Source organism: Heterocephalus glaber, unplaced genomic scaffold (assembly GCF_053883595.1).
Source record: "Heterocephalus glaber isolate CG9 unplaced genomic scaffold, H.glaber_assembly_v1.0 deba00001760, whole genome shotgun sequence".
Taxonomy (NCBI): domain Eukaryota; kingdom Metazoa; phylum Chordata; class Mammalia; order Rodentia; family Bathyergidae; genus Heterocephalus; species Heterocephalus glaber.
In genome coordinates this window covers 1,289,203-1,315,223 of record NW_028258457.1, presented here as the reverse complement: position 1 = coordinate 1,315,223, position 26,021 = coordinate 1,289,203, and the positions used below count along the sequence as shown (strand labels likewise).

Here is a 26,021-nt window from a genome sequence, read left to right as displayed (position 1 = left end):
GTTCTGCGGGGGGCTGGCCGCGCCGCGTGCTTCAACCAATCGGCGACCTCGCAGAACAAGTCCCTGTCCTTGTCGGGCGCCTCTACCAATCAGAAACGTGCGCCCGCCTAGCTGTGGCCTCACGAGCCTGTGAGTGGCTAGGGGTCTGCGGCACGCGTCATTGGCCCAGGAGCCTATGGGGATGCGAGAGGGTTTTGGAAGACCAATGAGGAGCAGTGCGGCGGCGTCAATCAAGGAGGCCTAGGCCAATGAGCGGCGGGCTGCGGAGGCGTCACGGACAGCAGCAGCGGACTTGGGTTGAGGTTCCCCGGCGGGCGGGCGCGGAGAGACGCGGGAAGCAGGGGCTGGGCGGGGGTCGCGGCGCCGCATCCAGCGCAGTCAGCCCGAGGGGCCGCCGCCTCCGCCGCCCAGCGCGCTCCGGGGCCGCCGGCCGCCTCCAACACCCGCCGCGCCCCAGCCCCGGGACTGGCCCCGGCCGCCGCCGCCGCGATGGGCAACGCCGCCGCCGCCAAGAAGGGCAGCGAGCAAGAGAGCGGTGAGTGTCCGGCTGGGACCCGATCGCGGCCCCGCGTGCCATCCCAGCCCCCTCTGCGCCCCGACCCCTGCTCCGGCCCGGCCTGCAGCCGGTCCTGCCCTTCCGCAGGGCGCGTCCCCACTGCGCCCCTACGGTACGGCCGGGCCCCCTCCAGCTGTCACCGCCAACCTGGGCACGCGTGACCGACGGGCCCATAAGGGCCGCACCGCGTCTGGCCCCTCCCCAGATCTAACCCCGCTCAGGTCCACTGCTGCTCTGACTCGGTCTCTGCCAGCCTGGAGTGCGTGGGGTCTGCGTCCACGCAGAGACCTTGGTCACCGGTGACCACACCCCTCCCCCTCCGCCCCGCCATCTTCCTCCTGCCCTCCCCCCGACGCGGCCCTCACCCCCAAGCCCACCCCACCCCCACCCCCGCCCCAGAGCTCCCTAGAGCCACCTCCAGCGTTGTTTTTCCCTTATGTGTCATTTGGCTTGGGGGACAGGGTCTTTCTAGGTCCCTCTGCCCCTCTCTTTCCATCCTGTCATTCTGGCTCACTGCTTGTCTTCTCTCCTCCAAGCAAGTGGCTGTCTCCGGCTGGGGTAGCAGACTGTTGATGAACCTAGGGAACTGCCTCAGTGCTTGCAAAGCCAAATACGAGCTGGTCTTGCTGGGATTCATGGCGTCTCCTTTCCTGGGGGGGGGGGGGGCGTGACAGATTCCCCCCTCCTGTCTCCTGGCCTGCAGTGAGCTCCAGGCTCCTTGGAGCCCCTCACCCCCAATAAATGGATGTTTCACAACTGAGGCTCCGTCATTCACCCAGTCCCCAGAGCTTCTCCTAGGCTCTCCGCTCTGGATGAAGTGGCTGGAGTTAGCAAGACCCCATGGCCTGAACTCCATGATCAGAAAGAGGACTTGGGAGAGAGTAAGGGGTGACAGCTAGTGAGTGATGTGCTTTACCAAGGGATAAATGAATACTGTTCATACCCAGAGCCCAGCTAGAGGCTCTCCTGAGCGCCCAGATATGTTGGCTTTTTCTAGCCAGGGAGAGAAATTTCTGTATTGCAAACGACTTCAGAAATGGTCTTAAACCCCCTCCCCAGTTCCCCCAGCTCTCAACTTGTTGTCACTGCAGGCCTAAAGCTGGATCTCAGCAGGATCCTCTTCAGTTACTCGAACTATTCAGAACTGAAAAGGGAGGACACGTCCAGCTGTGCCTCTCTCAGCTCTTGGTTTCAAACCCAGGTGTCTGAGTCCCTGGAATGCCCCCTCTCAAAGAGATAGAAAAAGCCATGAAAGTCCCAGAACTTTATTCCTGCCCAGATTCAAACGGCACAACTCGGAGAGGCAGAGCAGCCTTGAAGGGGCCTGACTTGTCACCAATGGGCGGGGGATGTGGAGGCAAGTGCCTGGAGCTGAGTGCTTGATGACAGAGGAGCAGGTGGATAGTGTCCAAAAAAGGTCTGGGCCTGAGCTTTCAGGGGATGGGGCAGAGGAAAGGGCCTGGCCCCAAGCAGGTGAGGCTGGCCGGAGGTTCAGGTGGAGGTGGAGGCCAGCAGCTGTATGTTTCGGTGGCTGGGTTGAAAGTTGGGGAGGTGACATAGTTCTGGAAATCCTTCAAGGCATATCAAACACATGCAGTGGAGGGTGGAACGCCACATAGAGAAAAAGATCCCAAGAAAAAGTTCAGAGGCTCAGGAAGGAACTGCTAATTCTCTGAGCACACAGGCCAAACACTCAGGAGCGGATGATCACGATGAAATACAGCTCCTATTTATTGGGCTTCTAGGATGTGCCAAGCTAAATGGTCTCTGTCGACATAACTGCTCCAGTAATTTTTCATAATGGGCTGTTATCCAAATTTTCCAAATAAGCTCAGTGTGACATAGATGATGTCACAGAGGCAGGATTCACTTCCAGATCTGTTTCCCAGCAAACTTCTTGGACCCCAAAATCTCCTATTCAGATATTCTTAAGCTGCTTCTCAGATATTTACCCCACTCACATATACTTTCTTAATTTAAAATTATATAACTGCCAGGCATGGTGGTGCACGCCTGTAATCCCAGCACTTGGGAAGCTGAGGCAGGAGGATCACCATGAGTTTGAGACCATCCTAGGATACATAGTGAGTTCAAGGCCAGCCAGGACTACATAGTGAGACCCTGTCTCAATAAAAACAAAACAATAATAACAAAAAATAAAATGATAAAACCCAAGTACAGTGGCAGGCACTATTAGTCCCGTCTACCAGGGAAACTAAAGTGAGAAAATCATTTCAGCCTAGTTCAAGACCAGCCTGGGCAACACAGTGAGATCTCATCTCAAAACTAGATAAAATAATAAAAATTAGCTGAATGTGGTGACACATACCTGTAATCTCAGCACTTGGGAGGCTGAGGCAGGAGGACAGCGAGCTCCAGACTAGCCTGGGCTATACTGGAAGACCCTTGTCTCAAAACAAAAATGAAAACCCAAGCTACGCTTGGCGATGTGTTCCTGTAATTCCAGCATTCTGGGATACTGAGACAGGACTGAAAGTTTGAGTCCAGGCTGGGCAATTTAATGACTGAGCAAAACCCTGTCTTAAATTGCAAAAAAAAAAAAAAAAATTAAAAAGGGCTCCATGGGTTCACTCCTCAGTACTGAAAAAAAATTTTTTTTACTCACTTCTGTTCAGAGATAAGCTAACCGATAATATAAAAGGGCTGTAGATGTAGCTCAGTGTGAAGATCTTGGGTTCAATCCTTAGTACTGCAAAAAATTTCTCAATCGTGAGATTGCTATGCCAGTTGCATTCTCTGATACACACATTAAAATACACCGTAACTAGATAGCCCAGTGTGGTGGTGTGGTGGCGCAGGCCTGTAATTCCAGCACTTGGGAGACTGAGGCAGGAGGATCACTGCAAATTGGAGGCCAGCCTGGACTACATACCCAGACCCTGTCTCAAAAACAAAATTAGGGCTGGGGATTTAGCTCAGTGGTTTTGCCACCTGCTGCGCAAGCCCAAGGACCCGAGTTCGGTCCCTGGTACAAAAAAAAGTTAAAATAAAATACAAAATACACTGTAACTAGATAAATGAAACTTGCCTAAATAATTCTACATTCTGCCAGCGGGTCATGTCACACTTTAGAAAACACTCGAAGATATACCTCCCTCTCAAAGGAAACAAGATGAGGAAGGGTACCCCTCTTTGCTTGGAATCTGATTCTAGGATGGAATCATACAAAATCTGCTCTCCTGTACCCACGCCAGCCTGCAGGGGGCACCTCCATTTCATCTGCCATTTACTAGCCTAACTAGGGTCCGGAAAATGCCCACGCCGTGAATAGCACCAGGCAAATATCCTCTGTCCCCCCAAAACTGCCAACTCTTATGTAAAGGCAGGGCAGGGTCTGCCTCCTCCCAAAAGAGCGTGGGTCTAGAATCAGCGCGGGATGGAGTGGGATGGGGAATTCTGCCCCCAAAGATGATGACTGACGCCATAGGCAGGAGCCAGAGTGAGAAGTGGAGAGAGCAGAGAAAAAAAGAGCAACCCCCAAACTGGCCGCGCTGCGGAAATTGAGAGAGGGCAGCAGCCCCAGGAGATTCCCGAGATAAGACAGCCAAATGGGGCTCAGGTCTTGGCTAGCACTCGCTAAAGACACTCTGGGAGTTGGCCTACAGGGGAAGAGGCAGAGTTTGTAAGAGGGAGCCCCTCATTAAAAGTCTCCCCAGGCCCCAGAGAAGTAGATCTGGGCACTAAAGAAAAGAGACCCTCCCCCCAGCAAATCTTCGAGTAGGAAGAAATTTTACCAGCTCATATCCTACGGATGCCCAAGAGGATCAAGCTTCCGTGCATTGGCCATTATATGGGTGCTCAGGAGGGTCCTGCTAGGGTATCTTTGCCCTTCTCACAGTTGAGCCAACAGAACCTTAAAGGGCCCTACCTGCCCTTTACCTGCACCCACCGTGTCCAGTCGTGTATCTTTTCCTGTTCCCACCCCATAACTCCCTGGCTCCCCCTACAGGCAGGGGTCTGGGGATGGCCCTCCAGTTTGATACTGAGGACTCTTGAGCCTTCCCAGCCACCGTAGTCAGGTTCACTAAGAAGAAGACCGAGGGATGGCTTCCAGCTACACCGTTGGTGAGGCTGAGCCCTGTTGCTATAGCAACTTCCCAAGCACACATTATCCCTCAAGTCAGTAAAGAGTTGCAACAGCGTTTGGGGTCCAGGAATGGTCCATGGACCCCTGACTGGCCCCTAGTAACCCCTGGATTGTAGGACCTGGGGAAGAGCACATAAATGCTCTCTTTAGACAGGGAGGGGGGCAGTCCACCCAGCGTGGAGTTCTACCTCAGACAAGGGAGGCAGGGTGGTCCAGTTCAGACTGGAGAATGGGCCAGCTAATTGTTAGTGTCCAACATAGACTGGGGTATCATCCTGTCCGGAATGGGGAGCAGCTGAGAATGGGAGTTGGTCCAGTCCTGTATCGGGTACCTCTCAGATGGGAGGGCGATTTGGGGGGCTGTGCAACCCAGATCAGGGGATCTGGACTGGACTGAAGGAATCAGCCCTCCCAGATTAGGGCTTCCAGCCCAGGCTGGGCATTTCTGCCCCACAATCCCCAGGTTTGGGAGGTCAGAAGGTCAGAGATTATCTGGGGGAGGAGGGTCGTGCTGTGGGTTCCTTCCCAGGGAGTCTCCACCATGCCTGTGCTCAACCTGACATTCTGCTGTTAAGGCTGTCTCCCGTGGTTTCTAAATTTCTGCCTCCTGCTGGTCCTGGGTTTTTGTTTGGTCTTTGGTACTAGGGATTGAACTCACAGCCTTCTCTTTGAGCTACTTCCCAGTCCTTTTTAGTCTATTTTTAAAATTGTGGTACAGAATATCACTAAGTTACACAGGCTGGGCTCAAACTTGGGATCCTGCTCAGCCTCCCAGAGTGCTGGGGTTATAGGCCTGTGCCACTACACCCAAATTAGTCCTGGACTTTCAAGGATTGTCTCAGGTTTTCTCTGAGCCCATATTGAATCTGGACCAGAGTGGAGGTGGCACCCACACACATACATACAAAGTTGTGAGCTGGGCAGCAGGTTCCACAGGCTAACTCCTCACGAGGTTACCCTCCTTGGTCACCTCCTGTTGCCAGGAGGGACCGTGGGTGTCGGGCACACTCAGGAGGAGGCTGCCAGTGACTCTGCTTCTTTGGGGATCTGGAAAGCAGGAGAAAGATAGTCAAGGCTGCTTCCCCTCCCCCTCCCAGGGTTTAGCTGTTCGTTTCCGGTTTGGACTTTCATGGTTGAGAGCAGAGCCAAGCACAGGGCAAGGTTTGACAGAGGCCAAGGACATCCCAGGACGCCGGTCCCCTCTCCACCCCCACACAGGAGCAAGACAAAGAACAGATGTGCCCATTTCTCTCTCAGGGTAGCAAGGCTTGAGGACTCCAGGTTAAAAGGGAACTCAGGGGAGGAGATACAGTGCCTCTTGTTACCAGCCCCTAGCCTTTCTCTCCAGCTGTTCTTCCAGCTAATTAATGAGCTCTGGTGCTTCCTTAGCCCCCAGGGAATCTCTGGCTGTCACAGGAGCTAGGCCTTAACTCCTTCCCCTCTGCCAGTGGGCACTCCCCTGGGCATGTTGATTGCTGTCCTCTGGACAGTCCATCACCCATGGAGGAAGGCAGGGCCTGGTATCCCCAGAGCAGTGGAAGTTGCCAGAAGGGGAGGTTACCTTTAGTGCCCTGCCCTGGGGAAGGTGGGCTGGCCAGAGGGACGCCCTTGGGAAAATCTTCCCACCTCTTCCTGCCCAGGGGAGCTTCTGCAGACCTTGGCCACCTGCAGCAGGTATCTTTAAATGCTTCCCTGGTAACCAGCTCCTCCTCCTGGGTCCCCAGAGGCCTTTCCAAGGAACCTGGCTAGGAGGAGGTTCACTGCTTTTTCCTGGTTCCCCAGCAAAGGAAAGATTCCAGGGAGAGCCCAGCATGACCTAGAGGATGGATCCGGGGTCAGCCAGCAACCAGGGTGGGGACTCAGAGATCCTTTTCCAGCTGTGGCTGCAGCTCTTCCTCTGGGCCCACCTGGCTCTCCGTTTCCTGGGTTACCTGTGCCATACCTTCTGGGGATCTAAGCCACAGTCAGCACCCTGAGCCTCCTTGGCTAGGAGCAAAAGGGCCCCAGATTGCACTATCCCACCCTGGGAGAGGCAGGACAAGGAGGTGAGTGTGGGCTCCTGGCTGTGGACACCCTCTGTCTGCCTGCTTCTCTGGGCACTGCACCCCCCACACCCAAACTATAGCAGCCCAGAGGGGAGATACCCTTGCCCCCTTTGGGGGAACCCAAGGAAGGACTGAGCTGGACAAGAGGTTACAGCCAGACCCATTGAGTCAGGGAAGCACAGGGACCACCTTCCTATGGGTTCCTCCCAAGCCAGGCTTCTGTCTTCTTTCTAGTGTGGCTGAAGGTAGAGTCTCAGGAGCTTTCTGTCCCCACAGCCCAAGGCAGAACTTGGCATGGTTGTCGGAAGGTTTCTGATGAAAGTGTCGCATGTCCCTAAGATTCTCCTAGAGAAAGCAATGGATGTATGTGGCAGCCCCTGCTCAGAGATGTCTCTGGGCCAACCGAGGGCTCCTGGCCACTCACCCACCAGCCCCGCATCTCCTGGCAGGCCTTCCTGGCCCTGGCCACAGTCTCTCCTCTACCCACCACCCTCTAACCCCTCTCCTCCAAGCACTGTGGGGCCCCGGAGGAGGAGCACAAGGCTGTTCGGTTTGGGGCTCCTCACAGGCAGGTGACAGGCAAGGTCAGAGTCCAAGTGTCAAGGGCTCCTGGGGTGGTACCAGCCCCTGGAACCTGGGAGGGTTGAGTACAGCTCTGTCCCTGGGCAGCCATGGGTGGCCACTGCTGCACTCTGAGTGCTGGGCTGCTAATGGAGCGAGGGGGCCAGTGGGGCCAGGCAGGTGCCCCTGGGCCTGACTTATCTGTACAATTGGGCGAAGAGCCACTCTGAGGAGCAGGGTCAGCACTGCATGAGGAAAACACCCAGCACAGAGGTGGCACATGCAGAGCAGGCCTGGCCTTGAGCATTGGTTATAAGAATGAACCCTAAGTCTCAGAATCCATCAGGTTGCAGAGTTAAGATTGGAACACTCGCCTGGTGGTAGAGCTCAGGCAGTGTTTGTCTAGCATGCATGCGGGTCTGGGTTCCAGCTGCAACATCACAAAAAAAAAAGAGAGAGAAAAAAAATACAAGAACTCAGCTGGATGTGGTGGCATGCCTGTAATCTCAGCTACTTGGAAGACTGAGACAGAAGGATCACTTGAGCCTAGGAGTTTGAAGGCTAGCCTAGGCCACACTACGAGACCCCCATTTCTATAAATAAATAATCCAGGGCAGAGGTTTAGCTCAGTGGCACCAGCTCCTGCCTAGCAAGCGCAAGGTCCTGAGTTCAATCCCCGGTTCCACAGAAAAAGTAAAAATAAAAATAAAAATAAATAATCCAGAAGACAGGCATAGTAGAACACACCTGTAATCCCATCTGCTCAGAAGGCTGAGGCAAGGAGGATCCAGAGTCCAGGGACAGCCTGGGCAATCTAGTGAGAACCTGTCTCAACATTTAAAAAAAAAAGTGAGCTTTCCCCTCATCTGTTTGTTTGTTTTTTGGTACTGAGGTTTAACCCAGAGCCTTCTCCCTGAGCTACATCTCCAGCCACTATTTTTTTCTTTTTATTTTGAGATAAGGTGTTTTTAAATTGCCCAAGCTGGGCTCAAACTTGTGATCCACCATGCCCTGCTAATTTTATTTTTTTAAGGTTTTTTTGTGTGTGTGTCTTTTTAAAGATTAGGTAGTAGCCACTGTAGTAGTGCATATGTGTAATCCCAGCACTGGAGGGGAGTTGGGGTGAGACAGGAGGATTGCATGTTTGAGCCCAGCCTGGTTGACTTGATGAGACCTGTCTCAAAATTTTTTTAAAAGTTTGGGGATATAGCTCAGTGCAAAGGCCCTGGGTTCATTCCCCAGCACCATAAAAATAAAGTTAATATGTGACATTTATATGGCATGAAGCCTCCGCCATGCTGTCCCAGTGAACTCCCTTTGCCGCAATGAACTCCTTCACCCCTCATGAGCACCGCAGAGCTCATTGCTCTTATCCCCAGTTCACAGATGTGGAAAACTGAGGCCTAGAGGTGGAATCAGTTGTCTGAAGTTGCATAGCTCATCAGGGACCAGAATAGGAGGATCTGGACTCAGTGTCATCCCTAGCCCTGGCCCTCAGCCACTGTGCTGGGCCACCTCTTGTCATTGTGAGCGACAGTGACTGTTTTCAAGCCTGTTCCCCAGGCTGTTAAATGGTGTTGAGAGAGTGTAGACAAAGCAGCCAACCCCAGGTCCACCGGATGTGATGCTGACCTCAGGTGCCATGACATACATGGCAGTAGGAACTGGGTGAAGCTTCCCCTGAAACAGCTCTGGACCAGGGCCTTGTAATTGTCAAAGACAGGCCAGGCCCGGCTGGGGACCAAGGTGGCAGCTGAGCCCCCCAAGGACGCCTGCCACCCGAGCCCCACAGGCCTCCATCCCTGCTTGGCCTCCCCAGAGAAGGGGCCTGAGGAGCAGCCAGATCCTAAGCTATAAATACTCCAGCTGGCGTCGGCCCTGGCCGAGGAATGTCACTTGCAGCTGGGGCAAGTGGGGATGGGCTGGCTGGGGCACCTGGCCCTGTGCCTCTGGGTGTGAGCCCTAGTTTCCTGGTACCCCACTTTCGATGGATGGAAGCTCGATCCCACCTCTCTGTGGTGGGGGGGGGCGTGTCCTGACTGCAACTCAGTCAGAGGCCCTACGACCACCACCAGAGACCTGCAGGCTCATCCAGAGCACCCATAAGCCCTGGGCAAAGTTGCATCTCACTTTCCACAAACGAGTATCTCCCCAGAAGTAACCTGAGTCTGCTCCAGTAACATGAGGGGCGTCTCCATCTAACCCTCCTCTCTCTTCTTTTCAGTAAAAGAGTTCTTAGCCAAAGCCAAAGAAGATTTTCTTAAAAAATGGGAAAGTCCTGCTCAGGTAAGCCTGCCAAGGGGTCAGGCCCTCAGAGGGATGGGTCAACTCCCCAAGCTGGGTGGCTCCCTGAGGCACTGTTGAAATGGCAGGACCTGTGGGGTGTCCACACCTGGCGCCGCTCATTTTCCAGATACCCACAATCACACCTGATGGCAGCTGCTGGGCTCTCCCCCACCCTACTGTGGTCCTCTCCCCAGGCCAGGGCTGGACTGGGCCTACCACCCCCTGCAGGAATGCCCCACCACCACCGTGTCCTCCTGCTGCCAGCACCTAGGCCTTTGCCCAGGGGATGCCCGTTGAGGAGGAGGTGCTCTGATACCCCCACCCTTTGGCCCACAGAACACAGCCAGTTTGGATCAGTTTGACCGCATCAAGACCCTTGGCACCGGCTCCTTCGGGCGCGTGATGTTGGTAAAGCACAAGGACACTGGAAGCCACTATGCCATGAAGATTCTGGACAAACAGAAGGTAAGCAGCTCTCCAGTCTGCCCACCTGCTTTGGAGCCTCTGTGCAAGCGCCAGTCAAGCACAAATCCAACTTCCTCTGTGTGTGCATGTGTGCGCATGCATGTTGCTGGAGATTGAACCCAAGGCCTTCACACTGAGCTACATCCTCAGCCCTTTTTAATTTTTTTAATTTTGAGATAGGGTTTTCTTTTTTTTGGTACTGGGGATTGAACTCGGGTCCTTGCGCTTGTGCAGCAGGCGGGGAAACCACTGAGCTAAATCCCTGGCCCAAGAGATAGGGTTTTACTAAATTACTAAGTTGCCCAGGCTGGGCTCAAACTTGTGATCCTCCTGCCTCAGGTTCCCAGAGTGGTGGGATTACAGGCGTGTACCATCATGCTCAGCTGGAAAATATTCTTCTAAAAATTCTAGAAAGTTCCACTTTACCATGATGGCCCACACCTATAATCCCAACACTCAGAAGGCTTAGGCAGGAGGGTCCCCTTGAGTAGGAGTCTGAGATACATAGCAAGTTCAAGGCCAGCCTGAACTACATAGCGAGACCCTGTCTCATGAATAAATAAATAAAATTTAAAATAATATTCTAGAAAATTCCAAGAAGCAAAACTGTACTTGCCGTATATACAAAGTGCTACATTGAGCCCACATAAATGGAGTGATGTTAGACATCATTGTTTTAGGGGTTCTAAGTCATGGTTAGGGATATGATTCAAAGCCTATATAGGCTGGGGAGCAGCTCAGTGGCAAGTGCTTGCTCCAGGCCCTGGATTCCATCCCCAGCACCACAAAAAAGTGAAGCCTGTAAGATGTGCATAGACTCTATGTAAATACTATGCCTTCTTTCTGTCTGTCTGTCTTGTCTTTCTTTCTTTTGGCTTTTCAAGACAGGGTCTCGCTATGTGGTCCAGGCTGGCCTTGAACTCCTCCTGCCTCAGCCTCCCAAATGCTAGGATTATACCCTAAGCCATTTCATAGTAGGGACTATATGTATATATGCCCAGAGCACAAGGGTACCTAGAATGAAGCCCCCATGAATACCAAGAGGCAACTGTGTTCCCCTAGCCCCTGTAATGAGCCAAACCTGAGGACCAGAAGGGCCCTGCACTGCTTTCCCAAGGCTGAGCCCTACCCAGAGGCCACCGTGACTCGGGTCAGACACAAGGCTTGTTAGGGGCCACTGTGTGCCAGAAGGAAGGAAGTGTGCTTTATATGAATATTCTTTTCTTCTGTCTGTCTATCTGTCTGTCTGTCTCTCTCTTTCTCTCTTTTTCCCCCAGTACTGGGGATTGATCCTTGGGCCTTCACACTGAGTTTCTATCCCTGGCCATTTTGAGACTGGGTCTCCCTAAGTTGCCCAGGGTAGGCTCAAATTTGAGATCCTCCTGCCTCAGCTTCTCAAGTGTTGAGATTACAAGTTTGAGGCCAGCCTAGGCAATTTAGCAGGGTTCTGTCTCAAAAAAAAGAGAAGAAAGGGCCGGGGATTTAGCTCAGCTGTACCACACATGCCTCGTATGCTCGAGGTCCTGAGTTCGATCGCTGGTACTCCAGAAAAAAAAATTTTTTGTTTTGTTTTATTTTGTTTTGTTTTTTGAGGCAGGATCTCACTTTGTAGTTCAAGCTGGCCTTGAACACCCTATGTAGCCCAGGCTGGCCTCAAACCCATTTTGATCCTCCTGCTTCAGCCTCCTGAGCATTGGGATTACAGGCGTGCAGCACCATGCCTGACTCAAAATAAAATAATTTTTTAAAAAGGGCTAAGGGTAGGGCCGGGGATTTAGCTCAGTGGTTTTGCCGCCTGCTGTGCAAGCGCAAGGACCCGAGTTTGAGCCCCGGTACAAAAAGAGGGGGGTTGGGGAGCTAAGGGTGTAGTTCAGTGATAGAGTGCCTAGTATGTACAAGGTCCTTGTTTCTATCCCCAGTGCCAGAAAGGAGAGACAGAGACAGAGACATAGAGACAGACAGAGACAAAGACAGAGAAGGAGGGAGATTTTATATATTTTCCCTGTATTACTGGGCTGGGTGTCATGGTGCATGGCCGTAATCCCAGCACTTGGGAGGCTGAGGCAGGAGGATCACCACAAATTCAAGGCCAGTTTGAGCTTCCTAGTGAGTTCAAGGCTAGCATGAGCTACAGAGTAAGAACCTGTCTCAAAAATATAAATACAGGGCTGGGGATTTAGCTCAGTGGTTCCACTGCCAGCCTCGAAAGTACAAGGTGCCAAGTTCAATGGTGGCTGGTGCATGCCTGTCATCCCAGGCATAATGTATATTTCAAAATAGCACAGGGCATGGTGGCACATGCCTGCAATCCTAGCACTTGGGAAGCTGAAGCAGGGGGATCCCTTCAAATTTAAGACTAGCCTAGACTACACAGTAAGACCCTGTCTCAAAACAAAACTAATCAAAAGCACCAAAGAGGGGGCCAGGGATTTATCTCAGTGGTTCCACCACCTGCCCCGAAGCACAAGGACCCAAATTTGATCCCCGGTACCAAAAAAAAAAGAAACCAAAGAGGTCTCCATTCAGATGGTCAATTATTCCCTGGAGAGACAAGAAGTAGAAAAGTTGAAAAAAATAGATTTATGTGCCACAGTTTATTTGAACTTACGTAAACATTATTCAGAGGTAGCCAAGCATTACTGGTGCACACCTGTAATTCCAGCACCCTAGTACCCGAGGCAGGAGGATCCCAAGGCCCAGCTTAACCTGGGCAATTCAGCAAGTTAGTGAGACCCTATTTCAAAATGAAAAATAAAAAAGGGGCTGGGGATGTAGCTCAATGGAAAGGCCCTAGGTTCAATCCCCAGGACTACAAAAATAAAGTGATTCAGAGGGCTGGGTGTAGGCCAGTGGTAGAGCAGTTGCCTAGCAGCCTGGGTGCAAGGCCCTGGGTTCTGTCTCCAGCATCATTAAAAAAAAATAAAAGAGCACCGATTGTGGTGCCACACCCCTGTAATCCCAGCAACCCAGAAGCTCAGCCGGGAGGATTACCACAAGTTTGAGGCCAGCCTGAACTACACTGTGAGACCCTGTCTCAAAAAAATTTTTTTAAATTATCCAGTGCATACATTGAGTGTCAGTGTTTAAATTTTCATAGCAGAGACTTAAAATTTTAAATTCGATTTCCCAGTCAGCTGGCCACCTTTCAAGGGCTCAGCAGCCCTTAGCTCTAGTAGCAACAGCCCCAACAGCCTAGGCGTAGGCCCTGGGGATAGCTGTGCTATGAACAGGAACAGGTGCTGGACCAGCTGTTCGCAGCTGACACACGGCCCAGCATTAACCAGCTGTGTGACCTTGGCCAAGTCACTGCCCTGCTCTGTCTGGCCTTCCAAACTGCCATGTTCCTGGTGTGTCCTCATAGGCTCTGTCGTGATTAAACACCCAGCTCAAATTTTTCATCCTCCTGCCTCAGCCTCCCAGAGTGATGAGATCACAGGTGTGGGCCAATATAGCCAGCTACCTCTGAATAACTACAGGGGACAGCTGAAGGCTGAAGAGGGACCATACTGAGCTCAGGGTGGTATAAAGAGATGGTCCCCACAAACAAAAGGACTATCTCCCCAAGCTCTTCCTCCAGGGAGCCCTCTCACATTGCCCCTTCCACTCTGCGCAGGTGCCTTAGCCATGCTTTTCCCACCACAGCTGCAGCCTCTCTGTACTCTTCAACCACAGTTCCCTCCTCTCCATGTCCTCAGCATCTGGCCCTGGCACCCCCAGTTCCCAGCCCCTCTCATGGCCATGCTCTGTGCCCCACAGGTAGTGAAGCTGAAACAGATCGAGCACACCCTCAATGAGAAGCGCATCCTACAGGCGGTCAACTTTCCATTCCTGGTCAGACTTGAGTACTCCTTCAAGGTGGGCCCCAGTGGCCAGGGCTCAGGGTCTCTGGGGTGGGTCCCAGGGAAGGAGGAGACCCCAGAGGAGGGTGCCCAGGTCAGGCCAGAGCCCCAGGTTCTGGTGTGGCCACCTGGGCAGGTCACCCGGTGGGGTGTCCCCAAGGAATGCTTCCTGACAGACACAGCCCAGAGGGCAGTCCCAGACCTATCTCCCTGTGAGTGACCCCTCAGGACGGGCTCCTCTCCTGGGGCGCATTTTGCTCATCTGTATTAAGGGACTCATCGAGGTCCCCGGGGCAGCTTGGCCTGGTGGTTCACAGTGTGCCATCCAGAGCCTGCCCCCTGTGGAGTAAAGACAGGCTGTGCTCAGAGGGGCCACACAGGGTTAATGCTCTGCTGCTGCTGTCTTGATATTTGTTTTGCTTTTTGTTTTGATCAAAGGCCTCCCCTTTTTTCCCCTAAGAGATGGGGTCTCACCGTGTTCCCCAGACTGCTTTCCAACTGCTGGGCTCAGGCGATCCTCTGCCTCCCATCTCCCCAGTAGCTGGGACCATGGTTGCACACCACCATGCCCAGCTCATTTTCTTTTGGGACCCCCAAATTCTGTACCCTCTCCTGGACCCATTTTACAGATGACAAAACTGTAGCCCCAAAAGCCTTCCTCAAGCTCTCAGATGCAAACTACTGCAGAATCTGCACTCTACTCTCCAGCTGGGGCACTGGCCAGGTGCCCAGCACACCTCAGAGCTGGCCCCACTTCTGCCCTCAAAGGCAGGAGAACCTCACTTCCACTCCCTGGAGGACAGGACACTTCCTGCCCCTTCTTCCTCAAGGGCAGAATGAAGGGCATGCCTGTCACAGCTTCCCACAAGGGGCGCTCTCTGTCATTGACTGGCTCAGCCCTGTCCAGCAAGGCCACCAAGGGCTTTGTGATGGGGTCCTGATCTCCCTGCCTCCCACAGGACAACTCAAACTTGTACATGGTCATGGAGTATGTGCCCGGCGGGGAGATGTTCTCGCACCTACGGCGGATCGGCAGGTTCAGGTGAGCCACATCTTCACCAAAGCATCTGGGGACATGGAAGGGAAGCTCCAAGAGCTTCAGGATTTATTTCCTCATGCTGAGGAATCTCTGCTGTTTCAACCCCACAACAAAACACATAGACCAATCATGCAGCTTAGGTGTCAGCACTGAAGTGGCCGGACTAAAGGACACTCAAGCTCTGAGTACGATCCCCAGCAACACCACAAAAATACTTCAGTTTTGGACCGGGGATTTAGCTCAGTGGTGCTGCTGCCTGCCCCGCAAGCACAAGGACTGGGGTTCAATCCCCAGTACCAAAAACCCCAAAAAACTTTAGTTTTATTTTTTTGAGTCGGGCTCTTGCTGTGTTGCCCAGGCTGGTCTTAAACTCCTGACCTCAAGTAATTCTCTTGCCCCAGCCTCCTAAGTAGTCGGGACTACAGGCAGGTGCCACGATATCCCACCAAAAACAAAAAAGAAAAAAGAAAACCTACTTTATTTGTTTTGTTTTGTTTTGCTTTGTGAGACAGGATTTTGCTGTGTAGTCCAGGCTGGCCTTGAACTCACTTGTAGTCCAGGCTAGCCGTGAATTCATGGTGATCCTCCTGACTCAGCCTCCCAAGCGCTGGGATTACAGGCTTACACCATCACACTTGGCTTAAGAAAACAATTTTAACTAGACATGGCGGTGGACACCTGTAATTCCAGCATTCTGGGAGGCTGAAGCAGGAGGATCACAAGTTCAAATCCAGCTTGGTAACTTAGCAACTTAGCAAGACCCTGTCTCAAAATTTTAAAAAGGGAGTGTGGGGGGGGGTTCAATTCCTAGTACTGTAAAAAAAAAAAGCTGCTGATTTTATGCAGTTTTAAGATTTATACTGTTACTTTACAGGTAAATAAATACAAATATAATTTACATACAATAAAAAGCAGACTTTTCATGCTCCATCCCACAAGTCACCTCCACCGAAAACACTATCAAACACTCTCACCCCACCAGCAGATTCCCTGCATGCCCCTACCTGTCTCACCATGTAGTCCAGGCTGGGCTTGTTTTCACTGTGTAGCCCAGGCTGACCTCAAACTCATGGTGATACTCCTGCCTCAGCCTCCCAAATGCTGGGATGACAGGCATGCGCCACCACGCCGAGCTGGATGCCTGTTCTGAATAGAACAGCCAGGGGCACCAGTCCTCTCTGGCTCCAGACTCCACTATTTTGTCCTGGCTGGTTTTAGACTCTGGCCATGTGGAACTCATCTAGTGGAGACCCCTTGTCTGTCTCCCCATGTTTAACCCAGCAGGCATGGACGCAGCCATGCTGTGCTGTGCACTCATGGTGCATCCTGGTAGGAGTGGGTGTTGAGTCCTGTTCCATTTTTTTTTTTTTTTTTTGGTACCGGGGATCGAACTCAGGACCTTGCGCTTGCGAGGCAGGCGCCAGAACCACTGAGCTAAATCTCTGGCCCTTCCTGTTCCATTTTATAAACCCATTCCACTTGTGCTTCCATTGTGAGTCTACTCTCCGATTGCTTTTTTTCTTTCTTTTTTTTTGATACTACACATTGAACAAATCCAGGAGCATTCTACCACTGAGCCACATCACCAGCCCTTTTTATTTTGAGACAGACTCACTCAGTTGCCCAGGCTGGTCTCAAACTTGTGATCTTCCTGCCTCAGCCTCCTAATGATCTGGGATTACAGGCCTGTGCCACCACATCCAGCTAACTTTCTCTTTTTTCAATTGAGCGGAATCTTGCTACATTCCCAGGCTGGTCCCAAAAGCCACCTTGGCCTCCCCAGTAATACCTGGGACCACAGACCCGCATGCCCATGCCCAGCCTCACATCTGCATTTTGGATAGCTGGGCTAGGAGTGTCTTCCAGACTGGGGAAGGCTCTGCAGGCCCACTTCCTGGACTGCATGGGGCTGTGCCCAGCACACTCACACCCGTGTCCCCTCTCCTCTTGTCCCACCAGTGAGCCCCATGCCCGCTTCTACGCAGCACAGATTGTCCTGACGTTTGAGTACCTGCACTCCCTGGACCTCATCTACCGGGACCTGAAGCCCGAAAACCTCCTCATCGACCACCAGGGCTACATTCAGGTGCCCACAGGCGAGGGCTGGGCGAGGGGTGCCAAGGGCGGCTGCAGCCCGGCCCTGCCTCTCTCCCAACTGCCCATTCTGACGTCCTCAGGTGACAGACTTCGGTTTTGCCAAGCGCGTGAAAGGCCGCACCTGGACCTTGTGCGGGACCCCTGAGTACCTGGCCCCTGAGATCATCCTGAGCAAAGTACGCCCTGCTGGCCCATCCTCCCCCTGCCCCCTGCTCCCCACTGTGCCCTCACCCACACCCCACCGTCTCGCTGCAGGGCTACAACAAGGCTGTGGACTGGTGGGCACTCGGGGTTCTCATCTACGAGATGGCTGCCGGCTACCCACCCTTCTTCGCCGACCAGCCCATCCAGATCTACGAGAAGATCGTCTCTGGGAAGGTGAGGCCCATCAGCCAGGACACGCCGGAGGGGCCTCGCCACTGCTCCACTCTGGGATGGATGCTCTCCTGGGTCTCCAGTCTAGAGCCTCCCCCGTGAGGGCCACAGGAAGTCCTGCCGCAGCCTGGGGGCTGCTCCCACTCACTGTGGCTCTCTGTGTGAGGTCTCACGGGTTTCAGTGCAGAAAAGCGAACTTGCTTGGTGCCCAGGTGCCACCCTGGCCCCTCTAAGGACACCCCTGTGTCCCATCCCAAACACAGAAGTGCCACTAATTCTTTTTTCTTTTTGGTGACCCTGGGGATTGAACCCAGACCTTTCCACTGAGCTACATCCTCAGCCCTTTCTTTTAAATTTTGACACAGGGAAGCCGAGGATTTAGCTCTGGTTCCACCGCCTGCCTCACAAGCACTAGGTCCCAAGTTCGATCCCCAGTACAAAAAAAAAAAAATTTTTGACACAGGGTCTTGCTAAGTTGCTAAGGTGCCCAGGCTGGGTTTGAACTTGTGGCCCTCCTGCTTCAGACTCCAAGTGTGCTGGGATAAGCTGAGCTAAGTGTCACTAATTCTGAGGGGTTGGGTAAGGGGCGGTGGAGCCATGAGAGCTCCAGCCTATGAAGTGCTTAAGCTGTTGCCCTCCACTGGGCCCTGGGTTCACACACACACCCCCTATTATACTTAGAGGGATGGCGCCCCCTCGTGGGAGAGGTGAGGAAACAGACTTGGAAAGGGGTTATGTCAAGCCCAACATCCCAGCTGCACGGAGGAAGTGGACACTGTGGTGGGCACCCCACCCCACCTCAGCTTGCCCCCCTGCTGGGAAAGCCTGACCCTCCGTCTCTCCACCTGGCCTGGATATCTTACTGAAGCCAGGCAGGTGACACAGGGCTGTTATCTGGGAGGCAGGAGGATCATGAGTTCAAGGGCAATCTAGGCAATTTAGTGACTTACCAAGACCCTTTTTTTTTTTTTAATTTAAAAAACAGAGTCTCAGGGCCAGGGATTTAGCTCAGTGGTTTCGCCACCAGCTGCGCAAGCACAAGGACCCGAGTTTGATCCCCGGTACCAAAACAAAAAACAAAACACAAAACCAGAGTCTTGCTTATTAGTGCACACTGTCTTGAACTCATTATGTAGCTCAGGCTGGCCTCAGCAATCCTCCTGCCTCAGCCTCTGGAGGACTGGGATTACAAGCATGCACTACCATGCCCAGCAAGGCCCTTTCTTTAAGTAAAAAATTTAAAAGGCTGGAGATGGAGCTCGGTGCAGAGGCCCTGGGTTCAAACTGCAGTTCTAGGGAGGACCTTGCTGTGTGATCTGGCTAGCCTGACTCCAAGCTCCAGACACAGCACTGCACCTATTGGTGTTGAACTCTGAGCAAGCTCATTTGCCCTCTGAGCCTTACCTTACCCATGTTGGAACCAGGGAGCCAGCTACCTGCCTTTCAAGGAGATGGAAGAAGTCATCAACGGCAGCATGGGGTGTCCCATGCCAGACAGAGTCAGCATCTGCCACCAGCCAGGAGAGAAATCTCTAAGACAATGGCCCAGAATGTAGTCAAGTCCGGAGAAGACTCCAAGAGGCAAAGGGGAGGACAAGCATAATTCCTTCTGTGTCACATTCCACAGTTCCCACAAACGCTCTGAGGTGTTATCTCCCTCCACATCCCTAGGATATCTGCCTCCTCGAGTCAGAGGCAGGCACAGACCCAGAGAGGTTAAGGGCTGAGGCCAAGGTCACACAGCATGTGGAAGGCAGAGGAGGGACTAGAAGTCAGTTCTTAGGGCTGTAAATCCAGTGATACTTGCATACAAGGGAGTGAATGATTGCAGAGGAATTGAACTGGGCTTTAAAGAATAGAAACACTACAGCTGTGCAGGGAGGGGGGAAGTAAAGTTTTGCTTGTACGTAGGCATGCTTCTAAAGTCCTACACCCCAGCAAAGCTGTCTTAAAGCAGCAGTTTTCTAGGTGTGATAGCATGCACCTGTCATCCCAACTTGGGAGGCTGAGGCAGAAGGATTGTAAGTTCAAGCCTAGCCTGGGGAATTTACCAAAACCCTGTCTCAAAATAAATAAAAAAGGCTGGAGCTGCAGCCCAGTAGAAGGGCCTTTGCTAAGTATGGGTGAGGACCTGGGTTCCACCCAATGGATTCACCTTGTCCCTCCACTCTCTGTGGCCTTCAGGTAGCTACATGCCTCAGTTTCCTCTTCTGTGAAATGGGAACCACTACAGCACTCCTCTGAGAGCAGCGGATCTCAGAGGGGGTCCCCTCCAGCAGCCCCAGCTATGGGCAGGGCACCCCAGAGATGCAGTGGACCTTGAACCTTTTCCACGGGCTCTTGGCAAGCGTCAAGTTTGGGGGGCCTCATGGGCCGGGGATTTAGCTCAGTGGTTCCGCTGCCTTCTTTGAAAGCACAAGGTCCTGAGTTCGATCCCCGGTACAAAAAAAAAAAAGTTTGGGGAGTACTTCCTGGCAGGATTGCTGGATGGAGAGGACAGCACCCTTACCGCTCTGTCCCCTCTGTCCACGTCCTACCAGGTGCGGTTCCCGTCCCACTTCAGCTCTGACCTGAAAGACCTGCTGCGGAACCTCCTGCAGGTGGACCTCACTAAGCGCTTCGGGAACCTCAAGAACGGTGTTAATGACATCAAGAACCACAAATGGTTTGCCACGACTGACTGGATCGCCATTTACCAGAGGAAGGTGGGCTGGCCGCCCCGCATGCTGAGGGCCAGGGAGGCTGAGTCAGGAAGGCTGCCAGCTGACACAGACAGGGACGTGGACCTTGAACACAGGGCCAACCAGAAGCAGGCAGCTTAGAGCCAAAGGGGCTGGAAATGGGATTTTTGGATCCTGGGGTTATCCTCTGTGCCTCAGGAGACATTTCCCTTGTGTGAGCCAGCCATAATAAGAGTCTTGGGTGGCTAAGAGGAATCTATACCACCAGGCTCAGCGGTGCACGCATAGTTCCAGCTACTCAGGAGGCAGGAGGATGACAAGTTCCAGGCCCACCTGGGCAACTTGGCAAGACCCTGTCATGAATTTAAAAAGAAAGGGGCTAGGATGTAGCTGAATGAGAGGACACCCCTGGGTTCAGTCCCCAAAATGTGGCATGCCCACACTGGCTGCTGTAGTAGTAACAGGGCACTGCTGAGGTCTGGGTGGTTCTTCGTCCCCTCCAGGTGGAAGCGCCCTTCATACCAAAGTTCAAAGGCGCCGGGGACACAAGTAACTTTGACGACTATGAGGAAGAAGAGATCCGGGTCTCCATCAATGAGAAGTGTGGCAAGGAGTTCTCCGAATTTTAGGGGTGTGCCTGTGCCCCCCCAGTTTACTCTTCTTTTCTTTGTTTTCTTTTTTGGGGGGGTGGGGGGTTGGATTGAACAGCCAGAGAGCCCCGGAGTTCCTTGCACCTGATTTCACCCCCACCCCACCCTCGAGGGTTGGGGGTAGCAGGAAGCTCAGACCTTGGGGGGATAGAAACACCACTGCTCCCCCAATTCCCACAGCCCTCCTGCCCCTCTCCCCAAGGAACCCCCGCCTCAGCCTACTTCTGCCTTTTGGAAATGAGGCTCTTGTCTCCACCAGACCAGGTCTTGCTGGCATATCAGGGACAGGGTGAGGACGGAGGGGTCCAGACGCACCCACCCCCCCAGACCCTAAGGGCGAAGGACGACAGGAAGGCCAGATATCAGTGACCTTCTCCAAGAGCTGCTTGCTCAAATTTTTAAAAACAATTTCCGATCTTATTTAAGTTTCACCAGTGCCTCCCTCCCCCCTCGCCAGCTCCTCAAATCCATTTTACCCAGGCTGGAAAGCAGACTGAGTTTGTGAGGAGGAAAATGGGCTTTGAACCTCCACCCTGAGCTGCTAACCCCTCCTCGCCTCCTTCCTGGGGTCCTCTGCCACCTTGCCAAGGGGCCCAGCCCCTTCCTGCTGCCCCACCCCTCCTTCACCCTTGGGCTTCAGGAGCCAGACCAAGCAGCTACCCAGCTCCTTGCCAAAGAGGAGCCAGCCCCCCAAAACCAGGGGGAGCCCAGGGTCCCCCATCCCAGCATCAGCCCCCCCACCCCTTCATTTTATTCTGCTTTTAACACCAGTCCTTTTCTCAGCCCAGCTGGGAAGGCGACCCCACAAAAGGACTTAGAAGTGGCAGAGCGCCCTCCCCCTCCAAACCCAGCTCGGTTCCAGCCCGGGCTGATGGGGAGGGGCCGTCTGTGTCATCTACCGGCGGCTTCTGCGCCCCTCCCCCCGGCCGGCCCCCAGCTTCGCAGTCAGCTGTCCATCTCCTCTCTTGCCCCCCAACGTCTGATCTGTGGTCTTTCTCTAACTAGCAAGGTGGGGAGCCACCCATTCACCCCACGCAGTGTTCGTCCCCGTCAACTCCTCCCCAGCCGGAGAGCCTTTGGGCAGGCTGGGGCCCCGGGTGGGCGCGGGGCCATTCAACCTGTGTGCTCCGAAGGGCGAGACTTCTCTCGAACAGTGTGCTGTTGTAAACATATTTGAAAACTATTACCAATAAAGTTTTGTTTAAAAAAAAAGTGTCGCTGGTGTTCCGACTTTGGCTCCTACCCACACCCTCCGGCTGGAGAGGGACTTTCGGACCCGCGTCCGGCCTCCTCTGCCAGGCCAGGGCCCGAAGCCCCGACAAAACCAGGGTGGGCTAGAGAAAATGGGGCCACGCTGGCTTTTAACCACGGATCCGGGGGTCCCCAAATCCGCGGAGCGCCCTCTCTCCTTCGAACCTGAGACCGAGAGGGCGCTCTAGGGAGCCACCAGGGCTGGGGAGTCAGAGAGAGAGCGGCCCCCGAAGCGGGGTAGAGGGAGTCCTGTGCACCCTCCACCCTGCATCCCCAGGGCTGGGCCAGCGCGCCGCAGGGACCTCGCTGCGCTCCCGAAGCGCGACAGCCGCGGCCAGCGGGCGGCGAGTTCCTGGCCGGTGCGGTCTCGGAGCGCAGCGCGCGGGAGGCGTGGAGAGGGGGCTGGGCGCCAGGGACGTCTGGGTTCCGCGCCCAATGGCTGGAGCGCGGCCGAGCACCGCCCCGCCCGCCCCTCCCCTCCCCCCGCGTTCCCCTCCCCCTCCCCGCCCGCCGCTCTCCCCCGCCCCCGCCCCGGCGCCAACTCTGCGGCGCCTCCTTAAAAAGCGCGCGGGAGTTGTACGGAGGGGGGGGGGGCCGGGGCGCGCCGGAGTGAGAGCGAGCGCAGGGGAAAGGGGCGGGCGGGGGGCCCGGGCTCCACCTTAAAAGCGGGCGCGTGGAGTGGGAGGGAGGAAGGCGGGTGGCGGGAGGCGGAGGGCGGGCAGGCAGGCAGGAAGGGGGGGCCGGGTGTCCCGGGCGCAGGGCGCGCGTGCGGCGGCGGCGGCGGCGGCGGCGGCAGCGGCAGCGGCAGCGGCGGGGAGGGGCCGCGCCGCGCCGCGCCGCGCTCCCTCCCTCCTCCTCCTGCTCTCGCATCCCGGCCCCGCGCGCGCCCAGCACCAGCGGGCCGTGTGTGCGTGCGTGCGAGTGAGTGAGTGTGTGCATATTTTCCTCTCTCTTTTCTTTCTCTCTCACTGTTTTTTCTCTCTCTCGCTCCCTCTCTCGCGCGCGCTCTCTCGCTCTCTTTTTTTTTTTTTTTTTTGCGAAGAAACAGCAGCGCCGCCGCCGCTCCGCCGAGGCGCTGCGCCCCCCGGGGGGAGGCGGAGGAGGCGGGCAGCGGCGCGGGGCGGGGAGCGGCGCGGGGCGCGGGGAGGGGGCGCCGCGCTGGGAGGGAGGCAGCGCGCACGGTGCAGCCGGGCCGGGCGGGAGGCATGGCGGGGCCCCCGGCCCTACCCCCGCCGGAGACGGCGGCGGCCGCCACCACGGCAGCCGCCACCTCGTCGTCCGCCGCGTCCCCGCACTATCAAGAGTGGATCCTGGACACCATCGACTCGCTGCGCTCGCGCAAGGCGCGGCCGGACCTGGAGCGCATCTGCCGGATGGTGCGGCGGCGGCACGGCCCGGAGCCGGAGCGCACGCGCGCCGAGCTCGAGAAACTGATCCAGCAGCGCGCCGTGCTCCGGGTCAGCTACAAGGGGAGCATCTCGTACCGCAACGCGGCGCGCGTCCAGCCGCCCCGCCGCGGGGCCACCCCTCCCGCCCCGCCGCGCGCCCCCCGCGGGGCCCCGGCAGCAGCAGCCGCCGCGCCGCCGCCCACGCCCGCCCCGCCGCCGCCACCGCCCGCGCCCGTCGCCGCCGCCGCCCCGGCCCGGGCGCCCCGCGCGGCCGCCGCCACAGCGCCCCCTTCGCCCGGCCCCGCGCCGCCGGGCCCCCGCTCCCAGCGGGCCGCGCCCCTGGCCGCGCCGCCGCCCGCGCCTGCCACCGCGTCCCCGGCCGTGGCGCCCCTGGCCGGCCAGCGCCGCGCCCCCCCGCCCGCCGTCGCCGCCCGGGAGACGCCGCTGTCGCCGCCGCCGCCGACCCCGCCGCCGGCGCCGACCCAGCAGCCGCAGCAGCAGCCACCACCGCCGGAGGGGGGCGCGGCGCGGGCGGGGGGCCCGGCGCGGCCCGTGAGCCTGCGGGAAGTCGTGCGCTACCTCGGGGGCAGCGGCGGCGCAAGCGGGCGCCTGACCCGCGGCCGCGTGCAAGGGCTGTTGGAGGAGGAGGCGGCGGCGCGGGGCCGCCTGGAGCGCACTCGCCTCGGAGCGCTCGCGCCGCCCCGCGGGGACAGGCCCGGACGGGCCCCGCCGGCTGCCAGCGCCCGCGCGTCGCGGAGCAAGGTGAGCGCGCGGGGAGTGGGGCGCCGCGCGGCGGGCAGGTGCGGGCGGGCGGGCGAAGTTGGCGTCCGGAGAGGAATGGGGCGGCGGGGGGGGGGGGCAGGCCGTGTGCGCGTCCCCAGCGGGCTCCCCTCATAGTGACCTTGGCAAGGGACTCCCATTTGCCTTCAGCCTCAGTTTCCACCGCTGTCAGCGCGGCTGGATCACAGTAGCGACCCCTTGGGGTTGTGGAGCTACTTTATCCAGGTTTGGCTGCGGAGGGCTGTGTGAGCACCGAGCCTGGCACGGAGTGAATACAAAAGTTACTCCGTGTTGTTACTAAAGGTGGCTTGGGTCATGCGACTCGGCCCAGGATCCCAGGATCCACCAACCTTGCCTGCTTCTCTCCCTGGTCTCAGAGAGGAGGAGAAGAGCGACTGCTTGAGAAAGAAGAGGAAGAAGAAGATGAAGACGACGAAGATGATGAAGATGACGTGTCTGAGGGCTCAGAAGTGCCCGAGAGTGACCGTCCTGCAGGTGCCCAGCACCTCCAGGTTAATGGTGAACGTGGCCCTCCGAGCGCTAAGGAGAGGGTCAAGGAGTGGACACCCTGTGGACCCCTCGCGGGGCAGGACGAAGGGCGGGGACCGGCACCGGGGAGTGGTACCCGCCAGGTGTTCTCCATGGCAGCCATGAGTAAGGAAGGAGGATCGGGTAAGGATTGGGGAGGGGGAGTGCCGGGTGGGCAGGAACGGAAGCCCAGGACAATGTCACAGGCTCCTGCTTTTTCTTTCCCAGCCTCTGTTGCCACTGGGCCAGATTCCCCGTCCCCTGTGCCTTTGCCCCCAGGAAAGCCAGCCCTCCCTGGGGCCGATGGGACCCCTTTTGGCTGTCCGTAAGTTGTGGATTCCGAGGACCTGGGGGGACTGCTTGGGTGTGAACAAGAGGAAGGGTATTGGTAGTCACCCAGCCATATGTTTCACTGCAGTCCCGGGCGCAAGGAGAAGCCAGCAGACCCGGTGGAGTGGACGGTGATGGACGTGGTAGAGTACTTCACTGAGGCCGGCTTCCCTGAGCAGGCCACTGCCTTCCAGGAGCAGGTGAGTCCACACCCAGGGCTTCCCCTACACTCAAGGCCTGTGGGGCATGCTCTGACTCTGTCTCTGTCCTGCTCAGGAGATCGACGGCAAATCCTTGCTGCTCATGCAGCGCACAGACGTGCTAACCGGCCTTTCCATCCGCCTGGGCCCAGCCCTCAAAATCTACGAGCACCACATCAAGGTGCTTCAGCAAGGCCATTTCGAAGATGATGACCCTGATGGTTTTCTAGGCTGAGTGCCAGGCATTGCCCTCCCGAGGTCCATTCCAACTCCCATCTCACCCAAGCCCCGGAGAGTCCAGGAGCTGCCTAGGGCACCTGGGGCCCTGGTGACAGATTCCGGCGAGGGGCGCCTCTCCGTTCATCTCCCTTTGTCTCTCACACACACCTGCCCCCTGCATATCCTCTGCTCCCCAACAGTGGAGTATAGGGTGGGACTCCAGGAGGCCGACCCCCTCCCAACCCAAGGACATTTTTGGGAAAAAAAAAAAAAATTTTGGCTTCCCCAAAATCATTTTCAGCCAGATGTTTCCTATATAAATGTTTTGTTCTGCTTGTTCATTTTGGTGGGTGGTCGCCTCCCTCCCCCACCACCCATGCCCCCTTTCCAGCCTGCTGCCCTTGGCCTCCAGCCACAGGAGGATTGGGGAACAGCTGGGTGGGGTCCTGGGTCTTGTCTGCCCTCTCCTTTCTGTCAGTCATTGCTCCAGCTGGCTGTATTGCTTTTTAATATTGCACCGAAGGTTTTTTAAATAAAATTTTAAAAAAAAGGAAAAGAAAGAAAAAGATACTAGAGTCCATTTTATGAATGGAGTGGGGGAGGGGCACAGAAGAGCCTCCAAC

General features: G+C 55.7%; 3 protein-coding genes across 7 annotated transcripts; all 3 read left to right on the top strand.

The window, feature by feature from the left end:
• The first annotated feature begins 402 nt into the window (after window positions 1-402).
• Window positions 403-21,914, top strand: Prkaca (protein kinase cAMP-activated catalytic subunit alpha). Of its 3 annotated transcripts, XM_087201596.1 has the most exons (11): window positions 403-535; window positions 9,495-9,556; window positions 9,893-10,021; window positions 13,778-13,876; window positions 14,820-14,902; window positions 16,859-16,985; window positions 17,077-17,172; window positions 17,252-17,374; window positions 19,912-20,076; window positions 20,556-20,683; window positions 21,486-21,914. In XM_087201596.1, the coding sequence occupies exons 1-10, from the start codon at window positions 490-492 to the stop codon at window positions 20,679-20,681; spliced, it is 1,056 nt and encodes a 351-aa protein (XP_087057722.1). In that variant the 5' UTR covers window positions 403-489; the 3' UTR covers window positions 20,682-20,683; window positions 21,486-21,914. The 3 variants fall into 3 exon arrangements, with proteins under 3 accessions (XP_087057722.1, XP_087057721.1, XP_021106053.1); XM_087201595.1 differs by having other exon boundaries at window positions 20,556-21,914; XM_021250394.2 differs by lacking the exon at window positions 403-535 and adding an exon at window positions 4,506-4,642 and having other exon boundaries at window positions 20,556-21,914.
• Smim46 (small integral membrane protein 46) lies at window positions 4,602-10,010 on the top strand. Of its 2 annotated transcripts, none has more exons than XM_087201597.1 (4): window positions 4,602-4,642; window positions 6,447-6,709; window positions 9,495-9,556; window positions 9,893-10,010. In XM_087201597.1, exon 2 carries the CDS (start codon window positions 6,488-6,490, stop codon window positions 6,638-6,640), a length of 153 nt encoding a protein of 50 aa, XP_087057723.1. In that variant the 5' UTR covers window positions 4,602-4,642; window positions 6,447-6,487; the 3' UTR covers window positions 6,641-6,709; window positions 9,495-9,556; window positions 9,893-10,010. The 2 variants fall into 2 exon arrangements, with proteins under 2 accessions (XP_087057723.1, XP_087057724.1); XM_087201598.1 differs by lacking the exon at window positions 4,602-4,642 and adding an exon at window positions 4,654-6,338.
• Window positions 21,915-22,704: 790 nt separating the features above from the next.
• Window positions 22,705-25,966, top strand: Samd1 (sterile alpha motif domain containing 1). Of its 2 annotated transcripts, none has more exons than XM_087201594.1 (5): window positions 22,705-24,103; window positions 24,499-24,775; window positions 24,878-24,974; window positions 25,068-25,179; window positions 25,256-25,966. In XM_087201594.1, the coding sequence occupies exons 1-5, from the start codon at window positions 23,159-23,161 to the stop codon at window positions 25,412-25,414; spliced, it is 1,590 nt and encodes a 529-aa protein (XP_087057720.1). In that variant the 5' UTR covers window positions 22,705-23,158; the 3' UTR covers window positions 25,415-25,966. The 2 variants fall into 2 exon arrangements, with proteins under 2 accessions (XP_087057720.1, XP_087057719.1); XM_087201593.1 differs by having other exon boundaries at window positions 24,499-24,793.
• The last annotated feature ends 55 nt before the right edge of the window (window positions 25,967-26,021 follow it).